Source organism: Oenanthe melanoleuca, chromosome 1A, assembly GCF_029582105.1.
Source record: "Oenanthe melanoleuca isolate GR-GAL-2019-014 chromosome 1A, OMel1.0, whole genome shotgun sequence".
NCBI classification, from domain to species: Eukaryota; Metazoa; Chordata; class Aves; order Passeriformes; family Muscicapidae; genus Oenanthe; species Oenanthe melanoleuca.
The window spans coordinates 24,183,031-24,210,874 of record NC_079334.1 but is presented as its reverse complement, the minus strand read 5'-3'; the positions used below and the strand labels follow the sequence as shown (position 1 = coordinate 24,210,874).

Here is a 27,844-nt window from a genome sequence, read left to right as displayed (position 1 = left end):
CCTCGTGCTGGAAAGCTTCAGTGATGTGAGCCATTGTCTTCACTAAAAGAGAGTTCATGTTCTAGTGTATCAGAAAAGTCAAAATAACCCTTGTAATGTCCAGGTGACAACTCACCAAGAGCTTTTCCGTATTGTATTACACAAAGATACTGAAATTTCTAGAAATCAGTATCTGCAGTTGTTTCAATAGTACCCAGAAGGATTGCTGGCAGTCTTGCCAGTCTGTCATCTGAATGTCTTTAGGTAAATTTTGCTCAGATAATGTGTTTGATTATTGTCTAAAATGCAGATAGATTTCTCAGGAAACTAGAAGTGGTTTAAATGGGGTTCAGAATTTTAAAATGTCGTATTTTCATAATACTTCAACATAGTAATTGTAGTGTGAATGTGTATTCATTGTTGTAAATGAAAAAGTTGCTCATCCTTCTATGTAATGTAATCTTAAGGAAGTAATAACCCAACTAGCTTGCAAAACCAATTGCTGATGTCCTGTTTTTAAATATATTCAGTTTTCAAAATAAGGAAACATGCCTTGATCTTAGTGAGACAGTTGATGTATGAATAGTGTGACGTAACTAAAGGCTGTTCTGGTGTACATTGAATTTGGTTATTTGTATTGTATCTTTGGTAAAGTGTCATCCTTGTGTTTATGTGCATTTTGAAGCAACAGCAAATGTTTTTCTTTTCTAGGAAGTATACAGAAATTCTATGCCTGCCTCTAGCTTTCAGCAGCAGAAGCTACGGGTTTGTGAAGTGTGCTCAGCTTATCTTGGTCTTCATGACAATGACCGACGACTTGCTGATCACTTTGGAGGAAAACTACATTTGGGATTTATTGAAATAAGAGAGAAGCTTGAGGAACTCAGGGTAAATCATTCTTACACTTTTTGTGTGTGCTTCTACTTAATTATTTGCCAGGCATATTTCTCTGTGTGGGTGTGAAATTTTTTTCATATCACTTTAAACTTCCAGATTTCATTAGCCTAAAAACACTAAACATTCTAATTTAGCATCAATTACCTGGATAGATTTGTAAGATGACCTCTTTTGCACTGAGGTAGATTAAAACACACATTCAAAGTAATACATCTTGGGAAGAAAGAACTTGAATCTCATTGTAAAATGGAGGAATGTATTTCAAGTGAACAATAGCAATGTTGAAACATACTTGGCAGTCACAGAAGAGAGCCAAATGAACTTTGCGTTTAGCCAGATGATTGACTAAAAGTAATAAGGAGACCATTGAAAATAGGAGAGCATGTAGTAAGGAGGATAATAACACTTTGAAAAGTTTTCCAAAAAATGTAAAGAAATGCTTGGAACTCAAAAAACCTGCTGTATGGTGAATAACTAAAACTCAATTTGTTATTTTACCTGGACAAAGATTAGGAAATTACTTTGAATAGAATCCAGTTATTCATGGCTGTAGCTATTCAAAGTGGGAATACCAGATTATGTGTATCTTGAAGTCAGAAATAATTGTTATGGGAAGGTTGCATGTTCTCTATATCTTGAACATTTGAAATCCAGTTGGAATATTATAACCTATCTTGACCAGAAATCATATGCTGGAAGAAAGACTTACTGGAATGATAATCTGGGCTTCTAGTTTTCAAGAAGATGGATTTGAACACTGATGCCATTTATGACCTTAATGTACATATTATGGAGTTTACGGCTCAATTAAGCATTTTAACTGTAGAAATCACTAAAGACAGTAGCTAAATTGGTTGAAGTTCTAAGGGCAGAAATTGCTGCTACTGGATTTGAATAAATGGACTTGGTTTATGTTCTGTAATATTCCAGCTATCTTGCATGGATACTGTGAATTACGCTTTGGAGAGCCCAACTCTTCGTGTTGATGATGTTGGCAATTTAGGCTCCTTACTGTAGCTGGTGTAATTAAAATCTTAGATGCTTAGAACAGGTCGTGTGTGCTTCCTTTCATCCCTCCGTGAAATTATGCAAAGAGTCACTTGATCAAGAAACCTTGCTTGTAGTTAAATTGCTGATGTTGTACAAGGAAGTACAGATATAATTTGACATAAAGGGTAGAAATAACTAATTATTTACACCATTTGGAACAAAATATGCATGGATAACTATTTCACATTCCCAAAGCATCAATAAGTTAATCTTTCAAAGTGCTTTGCTAATAAAGAAAGAAAACAATAACTATCCCCTCCTTCCTCAGAGCTCTCCTCAGAGATCTAATCAAGATGCTGCTGGGGCAATTCCACCTCTCAGAAGAAGGTCTTTACAAAGAGTTGAATTTCTTGCATCATGTCCAGAAGGTGGCAAGACTTGGGTTTGGCCAGATCTCCAGTTGTGAGTTCCACATCTGAGGGCCCTCTACTGAGCGTGCCTTGTCCCCAGTAGTAGCGAGTTCACCCTAGGGACGACCAGCTGAAGCATCCGCTCTAACTTTGTCTCACAGTCATAATACAGAAACAAGTAGCCTCAAAACTTAGGTGTTGGCCCAACCAAGTCCTTTAAGAAACAATTAACTCTCCTGGTTCTGATTCCTTTCTGCCTTTCCTCAGTGTCCAAAATATGATAGGATTGGCATGGAAACTCTCACATTAAAGGCGTGTCTTACTGTTATGAATTCCCCTTTATTAAAAACTTAATATTTAACTCTGCATATTTCAGGTCTTTGTGTAACACCTACATGCAGCTCTTTTGCAATAACTCCTGTTTCTTCAAGAAAAAAAATAAAATATGTATATATATATACTGAGGAAGAGAGTGGGAATAATTTGCACAAGGGAAAGGGGATATGCCTGAGGGAAACTCCATGTTAACTGAATGTTAACTGTCTAGATTGTTTTTATAACACCTTCATGTGAGAAATGTTTTAATATAACTTAACATATTCTTTTACTTTCAGAGGATTGTGGCTGATAAACAGGAGAAACGAAATCAGGAACGCCTGAAACGTAGAGAGGAGAGGGAAAGAGAAGAAAGGGAGAAACTAAGGAGGTAGGGATCTGTTTTAATTGCATATACAGTATGACCTATTTATTTTTCTTAAGAAAACTCTGATACAGTTCATGCACATTTCTAAATTTGCAGAATTACAGTAGTTTGCATACCTTGGAAACATAGAAGGATTGAGATGGAATTTTATTCTAAATCTTAAAACATGAAATTGTTCTCATAAAATGCCTTTTTAAAAACTCCTGATGGTATTGTCTCTACATATTTGAACAAAGGGCCTTTAAGTGAGATAATTTTCAGGTGTGTACCTTGTTTTGAGATCTGACAGATGTGAGCTTATACACACATGAGCTCCTTACATCTCTTAGCAATTTTCTTCAGAGATGTTAGAAATTTTCCTTATTGGAAATAGTTGAATGTATGATTAAGGAAATCAGTTCCCAGTTCTTCTGTGAAGTAACTTCCAGGCCTGATGGGGCAAGAGTGGAATGGAACTTGAGCTGCAGATCTCTCAATGTGTTAAGTTTCAGAGGTTAACAGTGTGAATTTCTGAAATCTGTTGCAATTTGATGCTATTTGCCTGACAGGAAATAAGGGAATACTGCCTTTAACTGCAAGCTTTTTCTGTGGGAGGGATGCAGGTTAAAAAACTGGTTAGATAATCTTCTGACCTTCTAGTAGAGTAGTCTCAAAAATAAATTTAAAAAAAACCACAACCAACACAAAACAGGAATGTGTTTCCTGATAAACATCTTACAAAGATGTTGACATCAAATAAAAGGCCTTTAAATACTTGCTACTAAAACAAGAAATACAGTAACAGGTCAACTAGTCTGGTTTATTATTTCTAAATTGCACTTTATTTGATAGTGAGATTCTCTTAAGAAAAATTACTATTTTCCATTTATTTCAGGTCCAGATCCCACAGCAAGCATGCCAAAAGGTATATAAATCTGCAGACAAGGAATACCAGCGGTGAAGTTAGCCTTTCACAAGCTGGAACATTTTAAGTCTGTCTAGCACTGTTAGTTTAAGATGTCCATCTTTATAAACAAAGCTTTCTGTTACATAGTCATCTCTCTGTGTGTTTGTACACTATTGATCACCATGCTACTGAGTTTGTACATCTACATCTATTTTGTGGCTATTACAATGCAGCTTCATGTCCCAAGTTACACTTAAAACACAGAGAATTGCTTTTTCTTTACAAAAGCTTATGGCTAATACCTTTTGGTGATAGCCCATGTTTTCAGAATCCCTAAGCACCAGGTTAACTCATCAGATCACCCATAAATAGTATGAGTGTTCTTTCAAATCCACACAGTTGAAGGTCACCAGTGAGGTATGGAGAAAATAAAAAAGAAAATACCAAAATTGTATAGTGTCTAGAACCTTCCAGATTAGTTTTGTGGTTGTAGCTATGGGGAACAATATAGTGCAGTTTTTAAAGGACATTGCTTCTGGCAGATGATTCCTGTCACTGCATCATGAGGTTCTTCTTTGCCTGATAAAGACACTAGTTTAAAACGTAAAGAAGTAGATTTTTTTTCATACTTTCATTTGCTTTCAGGAGCCTGAATTGGCTATGCTGTAGCCATACAGTGATGAATTAACTACAAAATTGTCTGCGTTAGTCAAAAAGGAGTTTGTAGCCTTTCTAATGTTGCTTTCCCCTGTCTGTTTGCCTGTGACTCAGACAATGCCATGGCTCTGAACACTGCAGGCCATTCTCCACACAGATGTGCTTACACATAGAGTGTACAGTGCTCACAGTACACTGGTGAGAGTGGCTGGGAGAGCAGTGTGGTGTGAGCCCTATCTGTTCCTAGATCCAGGTCCCGAGACCGCCGCAGACACCGCTCTCGCTCAGCCTCGCGGGAACGCAAGAGGAGGACTCGATCCAAGTCCCGTGAGAAGCGCCACCGCCACCGGTCCCGCTCCACCAGCCGCAGCCGGAGCCGCAGCCATCATCGAAGCAGGCACAGCTCCAGGGAGAGGAGCCGAGAACGCAGCTCCAAAAAGAGGTGCGTGTTGTCCTGGAATTAAATAGCTTTTCCTGACACACTGTGAGAATTTTCACACTAAATTAACTTTATGCTTACCACTTAGTAGTTTCAACACATTTTGAGCGTTTCAGCTTTCAGTTACAACCTCAGCATATTTATGATTTGACACACTAGAGTGATTTATTCTGTGTTTTCTTTATGTAACAGTAATAGGGCTATATATTATTTTTGTTTTGGATTAATACTACAGAGTATTGGTGTCAAGTTGATAATACCAGTTTCGTGCAGCATAGAAAGTGAAACAGCTGATTTTCATTTGAACCCAGGGATATCAGCAGTCATCTTACTGTCAGTACATTCAGATTTTCCCTTGGGCTCTTGTTCCCAACACCAGAGCCAATCTGTTGTGAATGCACAAGATAAGGTATGCCTGAAAGTAAACTTTTTGCACTGCATCAGAAGATTGTGTTTTGCAAGGACCTCTCATGGAAAGATTACTGCAGGGGGCAGGCTGGGGCTGTTGCTTTTGAAAGATTCAGTTTCTGTCTGCTCCTGAGGACTGGCTGGCTTGTTTTACATGAGTGAGGTGACCATAACTTAAAAGAGTTGGGATTGCACAACAAGGCATTTGGTAGGGAGGTCTGCTCATAAACAGGATTCCTTTCTTGTATAGGTTACTCACTGTGGCATACTTCAAGACAGTACAGTGAAAGGGTGCCTAGTCTTAAAACCTTGAAACTGTTGACCTGCAAGAAGATAAAAGGTCAGGTTATGAAGTGGCCACACATGCAGGGCTTACAGTTCAAATTATTTCAGGAGTTAAATCATTGTTACTTCTACAGGGGACTTGGGCATAAGATACTTGATAAGCAGTTATTCTAACTCCAGGATGATGCTCTTATTTGACATGTAGCTTCTCTTCTTCTTTGACATGTTTGTGGTAAATAGGGTAATGCCTGTGGATCTCAGTGTTTTTTGCAAGTACTAAGTCTTGCAAAACACTACGTTGTAGGGAAAGTAATCTTTTTCAGATGAGCAACTACCATGAAAGGTCACTTCTTTGTAAGCTTACAAAAGGAAATTAATAGAGGGGCATTTTGCAGACTTAGTTTTGAAGCTTGGAAGTGAAGTGACAGGAACTTTCTGTAAATGAAGAGAGTACAGTCTCACTGTCCAGAGTACCAAATTTTTCTACTAGGAAATTATTGGCTAGCTGTTATGATTTTTCTGTAAAAGTCTGAATTAGAACATTTTTTGATTGCAGTACATGGTAAAATACAGATGGAATGTTTTTTAAAAACAGACCTAATTACGTCTGTGAGGGAATATAGAGGAGGATGTCTAATCCATTTTTCTCCCATACAGGTAGCTAATTTAGTTTAAAACTACATAGTTTGTTGAACAAACAATTATTTTTTGTTATTTCTGTCTTCATTTTAAAGGTTTTGAAAATGCCTAATTATCAGAATAAAATATCTAAAAAGAACACTACCCCAACCTTTCAAAGTCACACCAGGATTAATTCTTACAACAAAATATGGTTGTAGAACAGATTCCAGATTTGCTTTGTGTTTGGCTCATATAGAGCCTCCCTTCCAGAATTATGCAAATTAATTTCCCCCTACTTTTAAGCAAACTCATGTTTTTAAATGTGTTTTTTAAGTTCATAATTTATAGTCTGAGAAGGGCTAGACACTGTTCTTAAACTAGAGGCTGCAGATGAGAAATTTCTCCTCAACTTCAGTTAATGCAAACTTGGAGGTGGAGGCTGAAAGTGAGAGATGCAGTAAAGCACGTTGAACTTAGTCTGGGCTCTGTAATACATGTAGATTAAATCCTACCTCAAAGTACTTGTCTTTTGAAGTGGGAAAGGGAGGAGAGTAGAATGATTTCATGTCTTTTCATACACTTCTGTTTATATAAATCTAAAGCCGGGATGGAAAAAGAAGAAAAATATAAAATCCGAGTGCTGTTTGATAGCTACTAATCCATGTCTAACTTGAATTCTCAAATACACTGCACTTTCCAGATCCTCTAAAGAAAGATCTTCCAGAGATAAAGAGCGTTCAAGAGATCGCGATAGAACATCCCGTGACAAAGACAGAAGCTCAAGGGAGAGGTCGCCGCGGGATTTCAAGGACAAGAAACGTTCGTACGAAAGCGCTAACGGCCGATCGGAAGAGCCCAGGAGCTCAGAGGAGCGTGAAGCAGGGGAGATATAACTGGCTGTATATTCACCTGATCTCTAGCTTCCTATGGAGTTGCATACTTTGGTTTAGTTTACAGTTGTTCAAAGGGACACCAGTGAGCAGTTCCAACACTGATCCAACTAGGGTAGATGTACAGTATATGAAAGTGGTTATAACAAAGTCAGAGTTAAACCCCATGAATTAATGATGCCTAAAGCTGGGTCCTGGACTTCCACCAAGTTGTAAAACTTTTCTGAGAGATTTCTCTTTATTCAGGACGACAGTTTTATGTACCAAGATGCAGATCTCAATGTTTTTAATCTCCTTTCCAATACAAGTTAGTGAACAAATTATATTGTACTACTTGCCTTGGGTGCTTTTGAACCTTTATAAATTCTCCAATTCTGCTCCGGTCAAAACAGCAGCATTGAAAGGTTGTATTTTGGGGGACTTTTTTTTTTTTTTTTTTTTGGTTGCTTTTTTGTAAGAGGGTGGGTGGATGGATATTAACTTTTACTCTAAGATTATGTTCCCAGTGTTGGGTTTTATTTTTGTTTGGGATCCTAGGAGTTGATTACAGTGGGAGCATTTAGACAGGAATGTGTGCTGGAGAAAGCGGAAATGTCTTTTTACAGTGCCTATTTAGACTTGGAAATTGAACAGCTGTTGCATTACATCTTTTTTATTTCTACTTAAATTTTGAAATCAAAGCCAGTCCCATATCTGTACCATTTGATTGGTATGTGTTCAATATATTTGTTTTTTTCCATAAGGACTCTTTCTGCTTTTTCTTGTGGAGTTCATCTTTAATTGTATTAAAACAAACAGAAAAAACCAGCAACAACAAACAAAAATTAAGAACAAAAGAAATAAAAAAAAATTAAAAAGAAACCAATTGTCCAATAACTTAACAAGGCTATACTGGTCTCTTAAGGTGGTTAAGTAGCAGTTCAGTCTTTCTAAAAGCATCTGATTATTAGAGTTTTTAACATACAGGTGTGCGCTAGGAGAAGCAGTCATTCTGCTTACAATCCTGATTATTCTAAAATCGTTGAAAGCAGAAACATGTGGACTCAGAATCATGGAACAGTTTGGGTTGGAAGGGACCTTAAATATCATCCAGTTCCAATCCCCTTACTGTTGTCAAGGATAGCTTTCTCTAGAACAGGTTGCTCAGAGCCCTATCCAGCCTGGCATAGAACAGTTCCAAGGATGAGGCATCTGCAGCTTCTGTGGGCAATCCCTCACCACCTTCACTGCAAAGAGTTGATTCCTAATATACAATCTAAATCTACCCTCTTTCAGTTTAAAGCCATTCCCCCTTGTCCTGTCACAACATGCCCTTGTAAAAAGTCCCTCTCCAATTGTAGGCTCCCTTTAGGTACTAGAACATGCTCTAAGATCTCTCCAGAGCCATTCTTCAGGCAGAACAACCTGAACTCTGTCAGCTTTTCCTCACAAGAGAGGTGCTCAATCCCTCTGTTTATCTTTGTGGCTTCCTGTGGGCCCACTCCAATAGATCCACATCCTTCTTGTGCTGAGGATCCCAGAGCTGGATGCAGCACTCCAGGTGGGGTGGGTGGGGTCCCACCAGAGCAAAGCAGAGGGGCAGAATCCCTTCTCTCACCCTGCTGCCCACACTGCTTTGGGTACAGCCCAGGACACATTTGGCTTTCTGGGCTTTGAGTGCACATTGCTAGATCATGTCCAGCCCCTCCTTCACCCCAACTCCTCAGCAGGGCTGCTCTCCATCTGTTTATCCTCCAGCCTGGATCTTTGCTTGGGATTGCCCTGATGCAGCTGGAGGACCTTGCACTTGGCCTTGTTAAACTTCTTGAGCTTTGCACAGACTCCCACCTCAAGCCTGTTGAGGTCCCTGTGGATGGTATCCCTTTACTCCAGTGTGTTGACTGCACCAACTTGCTGAGGGTGCCCTTGATCCAAGTCCATTTGGCTGACAAAACGTGAAGGGGCTGCTGTCCATTCTGTTGGATTAAAAGTGCTTTGGGGTATTTAAACTATTCAGATATACCCTATTCCCATATAGAAGAATTTAGATAGTGGTAAATTTCCCTCCTTGTGATCACACCATTGAGTTACCTAATAGTGATGCTTAAGAGCAGTGTTTGTAATGATTTATTGGCATTTCCAGCAGGTTGTGCAGCCTCTGTCCCTCCCTAGTGCAAGTGCCTGTGAAGGCCTGCTGATATTGTTGTGTAATACCATTCACTCTGCATTTGTCCTCAGTGTTGTTTCTGTAGCATCTTCTGTATGGTCAGAGCACATGGGTGATAATTCTAACACAGAAGATAATTTAGCAGTGCACTGGTTGGCTGTGAAAGCTAGAACAGCACCTTTACACCTCTGCAAGGACTTGGATCCAGCATTTCACATTCCAATTTGAATTCACGACATTTTAAGCTCCCAAAGTGATGATGACTAACTACTTTACCCTTTTATAAAAATGTATATATCCATTTGAATTCTGAGCTTGAGTTTCTTTCCTGGGACTGTTTCTTGATTTTCTGGACAGCCCAAGTGCTTGATGAATGGAAGTTACCAGAGTTCGTCCATCTGGTATAGCCAGAGTGTAAGTGCTTGCTAACATCTATGCATCGTTATTAATGGAAATCTAGTGGTGTGACAAAAAGGTCATTTCTAGATATATCTTATATAGCACAAGTGCCAGTGATTCCTTTGGAATTCTTTCTGGAATAATGATGTTCCAGAAACACTGAGGACCTGTCTCCCCCTGCAGCCAGCAACTAGAAATTTTGTATTGTAAAAAGGGGGAGGAAGAGAGGGTGGGTGAGATTTCCACACTGTGACAAAACAGTGCCTAGACTCCACACTAGCAAAATCTGGATAATATGCCATTCATTTTACAAATGGCTTTTAAATTTAATTCCAAAAGAAGGATTGGGTTGGGTGTTCCCTTATGTCGAGGAAGTACCACACTAAATGTTAAGCAAGAAGGTAAGGCTTATCTCTGATTCCCTAATAAAATAATCTGAATTACTTGTGGAAATACAGGACTGAAGTGCAGATGGGAAGAAAAAATTAAGATGATTGACGAAACACACTTAGGATGCAAAAGATTTGGAGCATCTATCAGAAAAGGAAAGTTGTGCCTAAATACGGATCTTCCACCCATCAGAACCCAATGACCTCAATTTCCAGGTGTGCAAAACTCAGGTATTCATCACCTGTAAATTTCCTGCTGTACAGCTGAAGAGTGGTAAGGACTGACCTTAGTCTTCATGGTTAAACAGATTATGAAATGGAGCTCTTGAGGGAACCTAGGGATGGTTGAGCATTAGCTTTTGAGATCTTGGAAATTTTGCTGATGAACTTGTATCTCCATAGCAGTTTTTATCAAACTGAAGATGTACAAAACAAGCAGAAAAAGTAAGTTACTTAACTGATTTAAAGTGTTTGAACTGCAGTGAACCTGCAAGCACCATTCCCATATCTTACAATCAGTCTGGATTAGTCAGGGGAGTGCAAAACAAAAAGGTTAAGATAATAAAGAGCTGGAGGATGACACATTACCAGAAATGAGATCTTGTCCTGAACATGGAATACTAGAATTGGTTACCTTGATAAAGCCCCTCAAGATCATCGAATCCACCCATTAACCCAGCACTGCCCAGCCCACTACTAAACCACGTCCCCAAGTGCCACATTTTCATGCTTTTTAAATACCCCCATGGATGGCAACTCAGCCATGTCCCTGGGCAGTCTGGCCCAGTGCCACACAGCCTGTGTGTTGCTTTTCCCACTGCAGCAGGAGGAACCACAGTAAAATGGTGACATTTCCAAGCAGAGGTGCTTCGCCTAGTGCCACTGTATTCTGTTACCCAACATACAGCTTGCCAGTGGAGCTGGCACAGGAGGCTGTTCCTCTGTCCCCTTGTCTTCCACCAGCTGTTGAATTTGGGAGTTAACATCCCCTTGCTATAATGGCAGCCCTGCCCTGGAGCTCCTCCTCCCTCTGTCCAGCCTATCTTGTACCACCCATCCCCAGGGGCAATGGGGGAAAATGCATAAACCAACTCTAAGCCAGTGCAAAGGGATGATTGAGCAAATGTTAATTAGCCTTGGAGCAGGGATTACCTATGTAGCTGAAGAGAGAATGGTAGCAAGACTTCAGACCCCTGGGGCCAGTGCAAGGCAGCCAAGGTCTTGGGTGGGTACATCCAAGCAGATGGGTATAGCTGAAGGGACACAGCAGACGATTGCAGTCAGCATTAAACTAAGGATAAATGCAGACTAAGCCACGCTTCGGAGGCATGGCAGTGTGGGAGTGTCGTGTAGGAGCCTGCAGCACCTGATAACTCCTCCAGTTTACTGTTCTCTGTCCCATATTTCACATGCCACCTTCCTCAGTATCATCCTTTATTCCACAGACAGTAGAGATTAGTTTCTTCTGATGCAAGGGCTTATAAAAAATGTTAATGCACTCTTCATCCAGTCCTGCATGATGGTTCTTGGTCTTTGGTTTTTTGCTTTGATCACTTTTCCACTTGCTTAATAAATTTTTGCATTGTTACTACTTACGTAATTATTTATTCTTTTCAGTAAGACCTGAAATCTGTCTTTCACTGCAGTTTGCAAAACTGGAAAGCAGCAGACTGCTGGGCAGAACTTGTATCAGCAGCTGGAAATACAAGGAAAAAGGAAGAAATGTTTGCTTCTAGCCCTGGCTCTCCACTTTATCCCCGCTTTCCCCTCTGTGGGCATATAATGGAGTCGGCAGGCAATTAGAAAGTTCTCTCATGACTTAGCTCTCCTGGCTCTTCACTTCCTGTTGCTGGAGAAACTGCAGTCCCAAATCCCTTCCCCTAGGCTCAGTGCTGCTGCCAGAACACTGCAGACAAGCAGAGTTCTAGGAGATGCACCATCAGAAAGGCAGGATTAACTAGCAACAAAGCAGGGCTGGACACCAGCAAGGTCACAAAGGGCCTGAGAGCAGCAGGAGCTGCCATGGCTGTACAGCCCTTTCCCAGGCTGAAATCTTGCAAATGCTGACTGTGGTAAAGTATTAAGTGCAGAAAGGTTAGAAATCGTTCCAGGTGCTGGCTCAGAGAGGCTGCAAAGAAGGCACTTCTACAGCACTGGCCCTCAGGCACCTCCATCCCGGCTGGAGCCTCTGTCTCCATCTCTACAAGGTGGTGGTAAGAGGGTGGGGACTTTGCACTAGAACCACTGAACTCTTCAAATTGCTGCCTTCAAATCTTCCTAAGCTCAAACTGGTTTGCAGCAGAGCAATGGGAAGAAAGAACTGCCACCACCTCTTTTCAGAGATTTAACTACTTGTACTCCCTCAGAGGGATTTGAGACTATAAATATTTTTTTAAACATCTTGTTCTTTTTCCACAGTTCTTGCCAATGCTGTGCAATGCGCTTCCCTTTCTCCCCAAGCTGAACAGAACACCGAAGCAAATAAAGCAGCCTGCCCATCTTCCCCTCGAGCTAGAGTTCCTCTTCTGGACTTTGGGATTTAGCATCCTTTGCCAAATGCAGTGGGTGAGAAAAACTACATGTTGAACGAAGGAAAACTGCATTTTTACTTGTTTACAAAACTGTTGCTTCACAGTTAAGTGAAAACCATGAGAAGCCTGGCTGCCACAAGTGTAATGGGTGCCTGGTTGGGAGCTGGAAACCCCCCAGTACCACCAGTAAATGTGCACTGTAGCCAGCTGCCACTGCTGCACATCACCTTTTCTGTGAAGCAAATGAGATGGCACATCTGCTTTCTCTGTGTTTATTGTGTTACACTGAAGCAAACCAGCATGTGGTTATTTGCAGTTATTAGCTGATTATTTCACCATGTCTAAGGAATACAAAGAATAGCAATTAAATAGTTCAGGACCCAGTTAGCTCTGAAGGGAAGCTCAGCCTGTGTGATTGAACAGGACGAGTCCCATGCCAGGCTGAGCCCTCTGTGCTGCCCACGTAGCAAGGCAGCAGTCTCCATCTGCTGGGTGCATTTTGAGTACACAAGAGCCAGGGAGCTCTACTCTTGCTTCATTTGGGAACACAACCCAAGCAATTTTCTAGGAATAGCATGGTGAAATGCACACCCTGGAGACATTCACCCCTGCCCAGAGGGGTCCAGTGGTGACCACACTCAGTGTTGTCATCCCTTGTGCTGAAAGCTGCTCCAAAGCTGAAACCAAGGCTGGGTGACTCTCCTGGCTCATGCAAGATGGGACTTTCCTCATGTCTCTCCCAGATGTTGGTCCCATGCACTACGTGCCCCTTCTTTAAGTTCAAACACAAAACAATACTCATGCCTCTTAAATAATGACCTCTACCAAGATTGAGGAGATGATTCAAAATGGTCTCCTTCCTGTCATTTGTGAGGATGGAGAGGTGGTAGGTGAGCCAAAGAACTGCTGGTGCTGCTGAAGGAGCAGGTCTTTCTTTTAGGAATAGAAAGCTTAAAGTCACCATCTTAAAATGTAGTCTTCAAGGACAGTGGCCAGAGGAACCCACCTGAAGCTGCAAAGCACATCAGGATTTGTTGCTTGACTTTGATATATCTGCAGGTTTTGTTTAGCTGTAGAAGCTCAGTTTGCTAAGGAAATTATTGACATTGATATCTATATTGTATAAGCCTTTTTTCTTGCCTTTTTTATTTTTAAATTTAAATTTTTCCACCTGTGGCTGGGGTCCCAAAAGCAGCAAATCAGCGCTGGCAAGTTTTTTGAAGAGCGTGGAGGGTGCACATCCTCACCAACCCTCCTCTTTGTAGATATTGTTCAGGTGGGTACAGATTTCATTGGTCACCTTCTCAAAGGAAGCTTTGCAGTCTCCACCAAATTTCTCCTCCATCAATTGTAAGATAATGTCACAGATAATCTAAACAGGGAGAAGGGAGGAAACAACCAGTGTGAACTTCTCTACAATTAGAGGCATAAGAACTTACATATCTTTAGTTGGGATTCATGGAGGGCTGTAAGGAGTACAAGAACAATTCACAACACGTGACCTGCAGAGCTTGTAACAGGGCATGGAAAATAAGGTGCATTATAGAATTCACAAAAAACTGCTGCTGGTGTTTTTAACTACCCTGCATATAGTTAATGTTGACTGCACCTATCACTTCAGGATGGCTGTGTAGGACTGATGTGCTTCATCCATCCACTGCAATCCTTCTCCAGGCAGGGGGCTGTCCCAAATATTTAGAGGCCATGATGAGCCTCTTGTTAGACACCTATGGAATACATGGCTTGGGGGGTAAGTTTTTCCCTGATCTTTCCTGCTCGTTAGCTATCCAGCACTCTGTAGCAGAGTTCTTGCAGTTACTAGGTAGGTGGTATACTTTGAAATGCCAACTCCTTTCCTGTGCAGCATTTATTGTTTTGTGTGCATCTTTACCCTGAGAAAGTATTTTCAGACAGAAATCATCACTTATTTTCCCACTCATTGAAAATAAGGCCCACTGCTTTTGAAATCACCTTCATTTGGAAATAATCTTTGCCAGAATGTGCCTCTTTTTGCTGTGTAAGGCAGGCAAAATAGTTATAAATGCACTCTGTAGTGACCTTAGGTGGACCTGGGTAAGTAATTTGATCCTGTATTTATTATTTGAGTTTGTTTAATGATGACAATGCTGTTGTCATTGTTGCTCAATAACAGCTGGTTTAGCTGACCTAGAAAAGCTCAGCTCCTGCTACAAGATAAAAAATACATCAGGGACTGAAGTCCAGTGTTAAACTGCTTTTCTGTATCTTGTTATTGCATGGCAGGTGTGGAAATCACATTGCACTGAGAAAACCCTCTACAGTTCATGGGCAGCTGTGCAGCTCCCACCTGAGCACCACATCACCTGCCTGCAGCACATCTGCTGCACAGCCATCTTCCCCACCAATGTCTCACTCCTGCCATCTTCCCCCATCAACCATCTCACCTTCCGCCACCTCCATTCTCTGAGGCACATATATGTATTCCTACATACAAAGCCTGTGTTCCTCAGCTCTACCCCTCAAAGGGCAAAACATGCCCTCCTCACAATTACACTCTTTGAGAAGAGGGCTGCTCACTCACCCTAAAGTTTTTGGGGTCAATCTTCAGCTGGCTGGCATGTTTCTTGCCAAGTGGGGTCAGTATCCCAAGAAAAGCCTCAGAGTTGTCCAGATGTTGCACCATGTCATTGATGGCACTGAAAACCTTCTTGCCATGGCCCTTGACTTGATCTGACTGTTTCATCTCTTCAGCAGAGTCCATGCCTTTGAAATGTGTGAAGTAGGACTTGGTGTCTGGGTGCTCGGTAAACATCCTGTTGAGGAACGAGAGATATCTTGACTTGTGGACCAAGGTATCAATGCAGACATGGCCACACATTCCAGGCCTTGCCTTATGCATTTCTGTCCTTTTTGCCCTTCTCTTTATTAGAACAGACACTTCTGCATTCCTTGTTTCTCCTTAGCCTTTTGCACCTGTGCATAACCCCCATGCATGTAGCAGCTAGTCCTCTCTCCCTTGCCTCTCCCCAGGGCACTTCCTTTGCTCATTCCACCTTAAAACCTATAATGAACTTATTCCACTCCTTCTAAAGTTAGTATTTTCTCAGTGTTAACTCTGTGTTACTTTCACAGAGATGTGGGAGCATGTTCACAGGAGTGACTGGGACAGTTTAATATTCCCAAAAATGTTCTGGACAGCAGATATGACCACTGTGATATTGGTGGGTGTTTTCACAGAGAAACCCTACTATTGGCTTTGCTAATTAACCCTTTCCTATAGTCCACTGCAAAGCTTTCTTACTGCCTGTGATGGATTGTTGTTTAGGTATGGGGTACTGCTCAGTCCATTTATTCAAAAGTAGCACAATTTCCTGTGTTAGAAATTACCTTTGATCAATAACAATCATCTTAGTCAAACTCTTTTAAAAAAAGCAGTTTACTCCATTGGGTAAACTGGTTATCCACCTGAAATATCCACCTGAAATAGCAAATTCCACATTGCATTTCACAGTCGTAAAATGGTTTGGCTTGAAGGAAGCTCTGGAGGTCATCTGGGTCAACACCACTGGTCAAGCCAGTTGCCCAGGACCATGACCAGATGGCTTTTCAGTATCTCCATGCATGGAGACTCAGCAACTTCTTTGGGCAACTTGGGCCAGTGCTCAATTGCACTCAGAAGTAATAAAAGTGTTTCCTGATGTTCAAGAGAACCTCCTGTGTTTCAGTTTGGGCCCATTGACTCTGGTCCTGTCTCATGGCACCACTGAGACAAGCCTGGCTCTGCCTTCTTTCCACTCTCCCTTCAGGTTTTTACGTACACATTGGTAAGATTCCCCTGAGCTTCTTATTCTCAAATCTGAACAGTCATAGCTTTCTCTGCCTTTCTTTATTAGAGCCATACTACAGCCTCCACATCATCTTCCTGGCATTTGTTGGACTCTTTCCAGTATGGCCATGTCTCTCTTGTCCTGGGAAGCCCTGAACTTCTCTATAGGCAGATCTAAGGCTGTAGGACACTAAAGCAAAACTCTCTAGAGTAAATTACCCCAGAGAGACAAACTACTGGATGCTACTAACATTTTATGGCTGCAATTCTGACTTTTAACTGTGCTCAGGCTGTGTAGCCTGCAGAAGAAAAGAGCGGCATGTAAGGCTTTTTGAAGGTAATCCAGGCACAAGGTGTGGTATACAAGAAAGCTGGAGGGCAGGGTAAAGGTCTGATAACCAGAAATAGTATTTTAACTGATCCATGCTTATGGAGGTGATGTAAGTTCCAGAAGAGAGTGGAATATGTGAAAGGTGAACAGAAGAGAGGGAAACAGGATGGAAACTAAGAGAGGAAAGTCCACAGAAAGGGTGGACAGATGGAAAATGCAACAGATGGACTGAGGCTGAAGGAGAATCAGAAGTGAAATACTGAGTTTTAAAAAAAGCATTAGAATAGAGGGAAAGAAGAAGAGGGAAATAAGGCCCATGTTTTGTTCCCATTCTCTTTCATACCACACTTTCTTTTCTTTACCTTACATGAGTGAAGATACTGCTCTTGTGTTGTCTTTTTTTCCCACCCTCTCACCCCTTTCATTTTATTTTTCCTTGTGTGGACTGCTCTTCCTAGCGAGGGCTGCATGAAAAACATCGAGACATGCTCCTAGGCAGTAACTCCATCCTTGCTGTTCCTCCTTCACCCCTCCAGGGCAGCAGTTGGATGGGCTCTTTCCTTACCTGACCAGCACAGCTGTCCCATTGTCTTCAGCATCCACATAAATCTTCTCCCAGGCACCACGAGCACTTTGCACCTCTGCTTCAGAGAGAGACATGGTGCAAGAGATGTTGGCAACAGAGGGTGCAGCAGAAGGGACAAGGACAGGGAGGTCCTGGCGGGGTCCTTCTGCTTCAGTTCTCTCCTCTGGGCTCCCTAAATACTGCCCTGGGGATTTAAGAGATCTTGAAGGGTCTCTTTGTCTCTGTTCCCCTCTGTCACATTTCTGCAGGTTTTAGAGCTACCTAATCACTTTTAATCAGGAAAGAAACCAACCACATGAGGAGCAGGACTAGCCCTGTAGTTGTAGGTCAGGTGCCAAAGTAAAGGTCTCACTGTCTGAGGAGACAAGGGAAAAAAGGCAGTTTTCAGCGGGGAAAAAAAAGATCAATTCTCTTCCCCTCTCACCCCTGCCAAAGCCAGTGCTTGGCTCCTCTTTCCTGAAGGTGATCCTTGCCCGAGCACTGATTTTCCTGGTTTTCTCCCAAGAGTGCTCAGGGCACTGTGGTGCCTTGCCATCCCCTTTCCCTGGCACTCTTTGGTCTTTCAGTCAAAGATCCTGTTTCTAACTCCAGCAACTCTCTCCAGTCCTGCCTTCATGCCACAGTCACTGTTTTCCCCACAGCCCTTAACAGGCTTAACAGGGGCTTAACCCCACAGCTGCACCCAGCCCTGGTCCCATGAGGGTGGGAGGCTTTGCCAGCCCAAAATTACAGCATTGCAGGGATAGTGATGGCAGCATGGCACAGCATCCCCATGGTCATAGTGCCCTGCAAAGCCACTTCAATTAGCAGTGGAGGTAAACAGTGCAGCACAGCCAGGCCAGGAGCACAGGCATTTCACTTTCCTAACCCTCTTGGCTTGCAGCTGGGATTTCTGTCCTATCTCTGAGCCCTGACTGCCTGGTAGAGAGAAAAGGGGCAGAAGAAGGGCCAGGGTGGAGCTGCAGACAGCATCTGTGGACTTGTTATAATCATGGTCACTTGGAACTGGAGGCAAAAAGTTTTTGTGGATTATCCATGCAATGCCTGGGGTTAACCTCTGTCAGGAATGTTCTGGTTAAGTCCAGGGCATGCACTCAAAATAAGGGCTAAGGGGCTTGGGAAACTGCTGCTGAATGCTGAGGGCAAACAAAACCTCATATTGTTTGGGATGGTTTGGAGGAGGGAAGAAAAAGGTGTGAGGGAAAAATATGCAGCATGTCAAGAAAAACCAGCCTGATACCCCAGGGCAGAAGCAAAGTGCTGGCTGCAAACATAGAGGCCACTGGTCTTAATGGGGTTGTGTCCCACTGCTGCTGAGAGAGACCTCAAATGACTTCACTGAAATCTGTCCCCACTTGCCTCCCTCTCCCTTTTTACCACACAGCAAAGAAAGAGCAGTCTGATAGAAACCTGCAAAGCAGTTAAGGGTGCCCCATCCCTGGAAGAGTTCAAGGCCAGGCTGGATGGGCTTTGAGCTACTTGGTCTAGTGGAAGGTGTCCCTGTCCATCGCAAATCAATTGACACTAGATGATCTTTAAAGTCTCTTTCAATCCAAAACATTTTATGATTCCCTAGGAGACTTCTCCTCTCCCCTATTCTCCTCTGAGGCATTGCAGGATGAACATGCACCATCCCTTGATATATATAGTCAGACATCCTGTCATGGGCCAAAAAGTACCTATTTTGAGTTGAGAAATTTCAATCCAATTAATTTACTGCCAAGTAACAAACCAACCAACCAACACTCAGATGCCTCACCTCCCCCTGTCCTGTTTCCTCACCCCATGCTACATGCATTACAACCAGACCCTTTGATGAGACCATGGGTGGTGCAGAAGCTGGGGCTGGTGCATGGGGGTCCCTTGCTCTTGCTGCTCCTTGTGTCCTACTCAACCACTCCAGCATGGGCTCTTCCACTGGTCATCATCCCATTGGATACTGTACCTGCCCTGGACTTGTCTCTCCCTTTTCAGTGTTCCCTGCCCTTTCTTAAACACGTTTCCATGGAGGCATCCTAATCTTACTTGGTTTGTCCAGTTCTGGGGCGCAATGGGTCAATTTTGTCTGGAACCAAGCCAGGTGTCAGCAGCCCAGGTTTGTTTTATTGTGCCAAAAGAAGTGAATCCTCTCAATCGTAACTTCTGTTGCATGAAGAGACATATTTTCTAATATGGGGTGAAGCTCCTCAGGATGTTATTCCCTAAAGAAGAGAATCCTGGTGTGCAAGAGCCAATCAACACATTGAGTCGAGACATTATTTTATTACAAATCAGAAAAACAAGGTGGTAGGCCTTTTCCAACCTTTTGGAAAGCAATCAGAGTAATTTTACAAAATGGTAACCAAAAAAGAATTATACAGAAACAGGAGACTTGTCATTCACATTTTGCAATGAAATTTTTAATGTGCATGTGCTGATCTCAGTCCAGTTCATTATCCTATCATTTCCACATACAAATTCCCCTGGGGATGTGTTCTTTAAAAGTATAATCATCTCAGGTAACTTGAAGAAGTTGTCTTTACATCCTGTCACTTGTTGCTAAGTTATTGTTAAACTTTATTTTGTTAAATCTCTTTTGCATTTTGAATCTGCTTGAATCTATTTGAACCATTACTTGTCAAGGACATAAGGATTTATAGTATTCTGTTCCTGGGGTCTTTCCATGGTTCCATTGCTCCAGCACCCCACTGTCATGGTTCCGAGGCTAACTTATCGTTACTGTGAACTTTTTGTGAATCTAGTTTCCTTTGACATCAAGCAAGCAGGGTTAGGCCAGGGAACCAGATGGCACTCGGAAATCTGGAGCAGAAAGCACAACCATGGTGTTTGGGCTGTGGCCAAGCTGTTCCGCTCTCTATCCCAGCCAGGGGAGAAGAGGATGTGCCTCCCAGTTTACTGCCGGGAAATGGTGTCAGTACTGCAAAGTGGGGCTTGCTTTCTCTCAGTTTCCAAGAAATCACGTGCTTTAGGCACGCTGAAGGCAGCTGGCAAGATCCAGCCACAGAAATGGGTGGCACCTTCTACTCACCCAGCCATTTAGGATCCAGCAGCCATCACACCTCTAGAGCTCATCTGTGTCCTGGTTACAGGCACTGCAAGCCTCACTGTCTTTTTATACTCTTGAAATTTGAAGATCTGTTATTTTTAGCATAAACAACCCATCCTATTTATTGTTCAATAGGGTTAATCCTCAGCTCAACAGACACACCTGTTTCAGAGGATGGCTGCCAGGGGCTCAGCAGCTGTAACTCTTTATCTTCCCAACATCCATGGTAGTGTCAGGCTGAGGGTAGAGTCCCCCATATTGCCAGGTTTCAGGGATGCTTAGCCCAAGACCTTGACACTCAGTCAGTGCTGCTTTTACAGAAAGGACAAACACTGCATCTGCTCATGCTCATTGTCTGAGGTTATCAACATAATCAGCTCATCAAAACAAGCAAAAGTAGGAGCTGGAGTCACCGCTGTCGGTATCAATGTCTGAATCCCAAAGCCCACCTAGCACATGGGTGGGAAAGGCTTACCCTGCTGCCACTTTCCCAGACTGTACTTCTCCCTCCCTTTCCAGGGCACTGGTGGGCTTGGCTGGAGTCCTGTTGGGCTTTCCACTGGTGAAAACACCAAATGCAAAGGGTAAGAAAAAAGCAGGACTACTCTGCTTCTTAGGACCTAGCCCCCAGAATGGCCCCTCCAAAGTGTACAGAGTGGTACCACTTGACATGGTAGAAATGCACACAGGTGTCTGTTGTGAATATTTTTATTGCATGCATAACATTTGAAATGTGAAAGCAAAGGTAGTAATTTCAAAATTGTTCTGCTTTTATATATCATAGGCCATAGCATATATGTCCTCTGAATGCTGCTCTCATGATTAACAACATTCAGTGCATGGCCAGCAGTGATTCTAACATGATCATTCAACTAATAAGGATGACAGTGCTGAGTTTTCTTGCACTGTATCCAGCTAACCAAGAATTTGCATTGGTGGAGGCTGGTGTTCAGCAGAGAAACTTTACAAGCTTAGTGAAGGGGAAGCAAGCCAACTCCACAAACCCCAGCCCACCCCTCACCCCCTGAACCCTCAGTGTGCTATCAGCATCATTCTGGACCCAAACCACACACCAACATAAGGGTCACTATGAAGAAAGTTAACTTCTCCTCAGCCAGACCCAGCACACTGTAGCATCCTTTTCTTGGACAAATTTAGGCCCCCAAAGCCTTCACAGTGCTGAACTTTTGCACAGTGCTGCAGGCAGGAGGAAAGAAATCAGCTTGTAGAGATATAGAAAATACTATGCCCAAATCAGAGATGCAGAGTAGCTGGACAGAAGCATCAGGCAGCAGCATATGCACTATTCATATCTGTAATGTTACAATCTGGCATTCATATCTGCCCAATTAATGAGATCAACCACCCAATCATTTAATGGAAACAACACTCCCACAGGTTGTGGACACAAGTCCCTAGACTGGTTCACTCAGCTCCCTTGTCTGGGACACTGGAGCTCTAATTACACAGAGTTTATATAAATGATATTCTGAAGAAAACAGAAATACAGTGAATGTCACCCACAGCAGAATTAAACCTGGACTCCAGATAAAGTGACCTGATGTCAGAGAAAGAGAACATGTAGCTGGAAGAAGACACCAGGCTAAAATAAACTGCTTTATGTGGAAGTTAGACACCAGTCCAGAGGATTTGCATCAAACACAGGTGGGTCAAGATGATTATATTGGTGGCATGGACTATTGTGTTCAGAGATGCAAGCTAAAAGGGCATGAGATAAAGCAGCAGACAAACCTGCTGTCAGAGAAAATAAGGTGTTGGACTGAAAGGGTGGTTGCTGAGGAATGGAAGGAACCAGAGAATCAGACTAGTAGTTTTCCTGTGTAAGTAAGAAGTTGCACAATGGACTTACTGGTCCAATTGTCTCCTCTATTGTAGAAGTCATAGAATTGTTAGAATCATAATGGAAAGACATCTAAGATCTGTTCAATGTGGCAAGTATTTATAAGATAAAAAATCCATTATAACTGCCCAACTTTTTTGGGAAATAACATGTGGCTTTAAATTCAGTGAGCCCAAATTTAATCTCCACCTTCAGCCTGCAATGTCTCCCCAGCCATGTGTCTGGTGATAGCACTATACAGAAGCCAACCTGTTCCATCCCTTCCTCATCAACATACAGAGCATTCTGGGTTTTTTGTACAATAGAAAGCAAAGACTACCTTGTTTGATCCGGTTCTTTTGGAAAGAAATCATAGAGGGCAACTTCATGTATATTCACTGATTCCCCAATTTCCACCAGTTTCTGGAAGAGACCAACTGCTCCAGAGGTGACATTGTGACAGACCTCATCACTCCCAGCTGTTCTGGGGAGGAAAATCTTCAGAGAGGCCTCCCATCCACCAAAGAGAGGACCTGAGGCTTTCCCTGGGACTGGCCTTGTGCTCTGGTTTATTCTACACCTGAGAGGCCCTGTGGGACCCTGGAGCACAGACAGAAAGGCCCTAAGGTAGCCTCATGTTTGGCTGAACAAGTACACAGAGATAAAGCTGTGAACTATTCTGAACCAGCACAGAACCTCCAGAGAGAAATTACATTAGCTTCAGCACAATATTTCAAGGGAGGGAGAGATGAGCTAGGGGACCTGTATAACATGGGATGAGATCTTAGGTAATCCCAAGTCTGCCCATCTCCTTTGAATTACAGGAAATTTCACTTGATCCATGTTTCTTGTTAACAACTAAGGTAGGGAATGAGAGGGAGACCAGTTTCTCTGTCAAGCTTGGCAACAGGGCAGCCTTTTGTTGGGAACAGGTATATTCCTTCATCCAAGTATGCAGTCAGGTTTTATTGTCTTTAGACAAATAAAAAACATCATAAAGGAAGGAACCATGAAGCTTTCGTCAATTACAAAAATAAATTATTTCTTCTTTTGTTCATCAAATTCTCTCTGACTTGTGTTCATTGATCCTCATCAACCAGACTTACTCAGCCCTCTTCATGGATTCTCTAATGCCCACCTCTCAAATAATGAATAGCCCCAAACCCCATTAGCAGTAACTCCTCCACCTACCATGTTGCACAGCTTCATCCTGAAGTTCTAGAAGAGGTACCAGCTATCAGCTTGGCTGAGGGAACGCTCTTGTCCTTCATCATAGCATCATTGCCAAAATATTTGAACTCTTGCTTCCAGTTGAACAAGATGCTCATAGGTGTCTTTGGGGTCTTAAACCTGTGTTCTGTTCCCCAGTAAACCTGGCAGATTTGGTCTGTACCTGAAGCAAGAGAAAAACAGTACCCACTGTAGGATGTGCCAAAATCTATAGCAATGAAAAAAACTGAATGGCTGGCCATGGCCACTGCAGTGCAGAGGTGTGCAGCTCTGGGAGCAGAGAGGGGTGAACAGGTGGGACGACTGAAACTCAAAAGACTGGAATTGCAGATCTCTCTATGAGAAAACAGAGACAGGTGCTGGATGCTGGCACAATCCAGAAGTCAGGACTCAGTAAATAAAATAACCTTTAAAGTGGCTCTGGAATCCCTGCATGTCCCACTCAAACAATACCAGCAGCTTTGACAAGTGAAATTCTTGAGTGCTTAGTTCCTGTGGAGCAGCTGCACAGACTGAGAGCAGGGAGGAAACATAATAATAACATTACAAAACTTTGAAAACTGTTCTCATTTGATTTTCAGGAAGCTGCCATTCACATAGAAACTGAAAATGAAACACAGTTCCTGCTGCAGTGCTGCCAAATTTATTGTTTGCTGCTTCTTCAGGACTCACCAGTTAAAGCCGAGTGAAGATGAACAGAAGGTATTTAGAGCACGTGGACAAGAAAGATGCAGTGCACTGGAAAAAAAAAAAATCCCTTCTGTGGGCCATAATGAAACGTGGGGAAGAAATTATTGTGAAAGGTGCAGTCTGGGATCAAAGGATAATGACTTGAGAGCAGGCTAATTACTTACTTACCCTACGAAGATGAAACAGCTGCTATGCCATGCTCTGCTGTTCTTTCTGCCATGAATTTCCCACTTTTCAGAGCTAGTAAGTTAGACATCCCCCACTCAGGACATCTAGGATAAATCATCATTAACAAACCTGTATTAAAAACTGAAGCTATTCCAGCTGTCTCCTTACAAAGGCCAGCTGCCTGTTAGCACTCAGCTGCTTTCCCATGTCTGTACAATTTACCTCTCCCAAAGTCCTTCAGCTCTAAAGTTGTATTCCGTGGCATAAGGATGCAATGAGGCAAATGCATATCTATGTGATTTTGTGTGACACAGTATTCTGTGAGCAACTTGAGAACTACCAAATAAAAAAAGACTTTAAATTCTGCTGTGCCTGCCAAGTCCTTTTCTCCAGTTTTTCTTTTTAGTCCATCAGTTTCCTTGGCTGCACAAACTCCCTGCCATTTTCTCGATGGGCACCCAGAAAGAAAGGCAAATTTCTGTGCAGCTCTCTGCAAGCAAATTTTCTGCTTCTCTCAGGAATTCAGTATTCCCTAAGCATATTGCAGGTCATTGACAACATCAGCTGGGATCTAGGTATGTGCAAGAAAATTAGCTTTTAGAAAACCAGAGTATTCTGAGAAACTGACTATAAAAAACCTGTATTGGAAATATCTATTACAGAATAGAACAGGTGAAGTAAAATTACATATGTGCCATATTTCCTACAACTTTCACAAAAAGAAAGAACTACCATAGTTGGTTTTCATACCTTTTAAAATGCTGTCGACTCAGATGAGCAGTGCATTAATATTTCATTTTTCCAGGTTGTAGAAGGCAAATGATAGGGAAGTTGTCCAGTACAGGCAAGCAGAAGTTTCAGCATGACCCTGCGCCAAATGCTTGTGATTATACAGGTATAATACTACACATATGGCAAAATGCCATGCTCTATTTATTACCTGCTTAGAAAATTTTTAGCCTAATTTTTTTTGTAGGTCCCTGAGTCTCTCTGGTCCTATGCTGTGCATCAGTTTTATCTCTGAAGCTCATCCCTTCTGCATCTCCACATGTGTGTCCTTTCCTTTAATTTTTCTCTTCTTAACATCATTTTTGCTAGGCTAAAATACTCAAGTTGCAAGGCCTTGTACTTCAAAGACTGATTTAAAGTCTTCAGAAGGCTAAACCACCTAGGGTGCAGTAGCTCTGAAACAGTGAACAAACTGCTAAAATCAGAGGATTTTTAACCTCTCACTACAAACCAGGCACTTCCTCCATTAGCAACGAAGATCCACTGACTGCCACTGTGCAGTGTCTCTGTGCATGAAGTTTCCTACTGCCAGATTCTCATATCTCCTGGTGCAAAGGACAACATCTAGCCTATGATCCAACACAACTTCTTTTCCCAGCTCTTGATGTTTGAGAGTGAGGCAATATTTTAAATCAGATGCCATACCAAATACCGTCCAAGAGTAATACGATGTCCTGATGTCCTTTGCATAATTTCCCAAGTAATACTTCAACAGGAAACTGGTGCGAGATGGGGAAATGGTCTTCTCTGTTCTGATTTCCATGTCATGGGGTCTCAGCAGATGGAGGAGACGGTTAAGGAATCTGCCTTTGTGGAGACCCCTACTCTCAGGGACATCTCTTTGCTGCTACTCACACCTTTCCTCCTCTCCCAGCCACAAGGAGGGAAGCAGAGGCCTGGGCCCTTCCTGGAACAAATATTTGACTTCTCATCCACAGCTCAGAGAAGGAACCATGAAGAACCTGTGAAAACTGAGCTTCAGCTCGTGTCTAGCAGGAAGAGCAAAACAATCAGAAACCTAGAGAGAGGAAGATCCTGAGGTTTAAACCCCTGCTTTACCACAAAAGCATTATGGCTTATGCCCCCTAATCAGCTTCTCACAGAGACTTAACATGGGAAGGTGGGAACCTGCAGAGGGAAGGGAGCTTCACTGAGGGAATGTCTGAGCAGGCCTGGAATTCTTCACCTGGACAGATGATGACTTCAGGGATCACAGGTGGAAGGGTGAGTGAGTGGCAGCTACACATGTAGTCTTCAGTTCAGTTGCAAGAACTAGAATGATGGCAGGAAAATGAACAGGATGTGGTTCACCACCAAGCAGAGAGTGCAGGTAGTGCCTGAAGGTATCGTGGCTGCACAAATAGCACTGAGGCTGGTGGAACTGACATCCATAGGGGGTCCTTGCACGTTGGAAAAAGGTGCTGGGTAGGTGGCCCTCCAGTCTGGAACCGCTTGGGCTGCTTTCAAAGCCAATTTAATTTGCTCAAACAGATGTTGCCTGTTGGTTTTGCATCAGCAAAACAAATGTCACACATTACTCACCCCACTGCCTAAGTTTGATCAAGTACCTCAATGGCTGCAGGAAGGCAGCGCAAAAAGGACTGTGTTCTGTGTGCTCTCATTTATAGCACTGCAGTCCCCTGGAGCTGGATCAAGCACCAGTGCACAACCGAGCAGGGACCTGGCATCACCCCTGGTATGACTTCAGGCTCGCAAAGGCTTCCTCAGCAGAAATCAGCGCTGTGGGAGCCCGAGCCTGTGTGAGCACCGCCTCAGCCGCAGAAGCCTCCTCTGTGCTTGCCCCCAGCCCTCCCCGGCACCTCCCACACTGCTGAAGTCCCGGAGACTCGGGCGGGAGCAAAACTGCATTTTGGAGAAGCTGTGGCCGTGATGTGCTGCAATAGGGCGTCGTGAGGGAGGCCCAACAGCACCACGGCCCGCAGGGAGACCCAGAGCCACAGTCGTGCACGTAATGACAGGGCAGAACCCGAGGAGCTCACCGCTGCCCAGCTGCACAAGGCACCATTTCCCTTTCACTCTTTATTTTAAACGGTGTAATTGCTCCCTCAGAAAAATAAGGAAGGAAGTGCTTTCTGCCAGACACATTAAATGTTTATGAGGCAGGCTTGGGGATTTAATTCTAAGCCTCGTAAAGACCCTTACGGCACGTCAGCGAACACAGCAAAAGGAGATTCACAGCTTAAAGTACTTCTGATTTTTACACGGCGTTTACATGGAGTTACTCTGTCCCGTGCCCCACCGCGGGGCGCAGGTGCGCTCCCGCCCGCGCATGGCTGGCGGCGCAGTGCATGCCGGTAGTTGTAGTTCTGTCCTTGTCACGGGCGCCACGAAGGGTCGGGCAGATCACGGCACCCAGGCATCCCGCGAAGTAAGCGGGGCACCCGGGGGCGACCTGTACCCGCGCAAAAATTCATCTCACATTCGGAGTGAGGACCCGGGCGTCACCCCGGGTCGTTATTTTCCTTACTCATAAGTTTAAGGCATAACAGACAGCTCACCGCGCCGCTATCACACCGCTCCGCACTAACTCCATAGGTCAGGGTGAACCCCGCCCGCGGCGTCCGACGCGGTCTCTAGCTGGGCTGCACTGTTCTCACCATTCTGCACGCCTCTGGTCCCCTCAATCGCCGCGGAACCGCTGTCGCGGGCCGAACCGGACCGTGATGTGCTGCGCCATATGCAAATGAGAGGCCCTGGGGCCGCGGGGA

At 43.2% G+C, this 27,844-nt stretch overlaps 2 protein-coding genes and 1 non-coding gene across 9 annotated transcripts in view; 1 reads left to right on the top strand and 2 right to left on the bottom strand.

Annotated features, from left to right (window-relative positions):
• Positions 1-8,026, top strand: part of LUC7L2 (LUC7 like 2, pre-mRNA splicing factor) — a 28,917-nt gene extending 20,891 nt beyond the window's left edge. For 2 of the 3 annotated variants that reach the window (XM_056481868.1, XM_056481870.1), the window contains 5 exons: positions 691-867; positions 2,891-2,982; positions 3,854-3,883; positions 4,770-4,964; positions 6,976-8,026. In XM_056481868.1, coding sequence (XP_056337843.1) covers positions 691-867; positions 2,891-2,982; positions 3,854-3,883; positions 4,770-4,964; positions 6,976-7,168 — 687 coding nt within the window. In that variant the 3' untranslated portion in view covers positions 7,169-8,026. The remainder of the gene's footprint in view (positions 1-690; positions 868-2,890; positions 2,983-3,853; positions 3,884-4,769; positions 4,965-6,975) is intronic. The other variant, XM_056481869.1, reaches the window with a different exon arrangement.
• A 5,727-nt stretch (positions 8,027-13,753) lies between these two features.
• On the bottom strand, positions 13,754-27,805 carry LOC130248249 (cytoglobin-1-like). Of its 5 annotated transcripts, XM_056481865.1 has the most exons (8): positions 27,313-27,721; positions 25,077-25,194; positions 24,327-24,430; positions 24,141-24,206; positions 23,430-23,631; positions 17,332-17,707; positions 15,191-15,422; positions 13,754-14,002 (listed from the first exon to the last, which is right to left on the bottom strand). In XM_056481865.1, exons 6-8 carry the CDS (start codon positions 17,424-17,426, stop codon positions 13,874-13,876), a joined length of 456 nt encoding a protein of 151 aa, XP_056337840.1. In that variant the 5' UTR covers positions 17,427-17,707; positions 23,430-23,631; positions 24,141-24,206; positions 24,327-24,430; positions 25,077-25,194; positions 27,313-27,721; the 3' UTR covers positions 13,754-13,873. The 5 variants fall into 5 exon arrangements, with proteins under 5 accessions (XP_056337840.1, XP_056337836.1, XP_056337835.1 ...); XM_056481861.1 differs by lacking the exons at positions 24,141-24,206; positions 27,313-27,721 and adding an exon at positions 27,734-27,801; XM_056481860.1 differs by lacking the exon at positions 24,141-24,206.
• Positions 27,472-27,620, bottom strand: LOC130248723 (U12 minor spliceosomal RNA). Its single transcript, XR_008839688.1, has one exon. It is a non-coding gene; the product is annotated as a U12 minor spliceosomal RNA (small nuclear RNA).
• Positions 27,806-27,844: the final 39 nt, after the last annotated feature.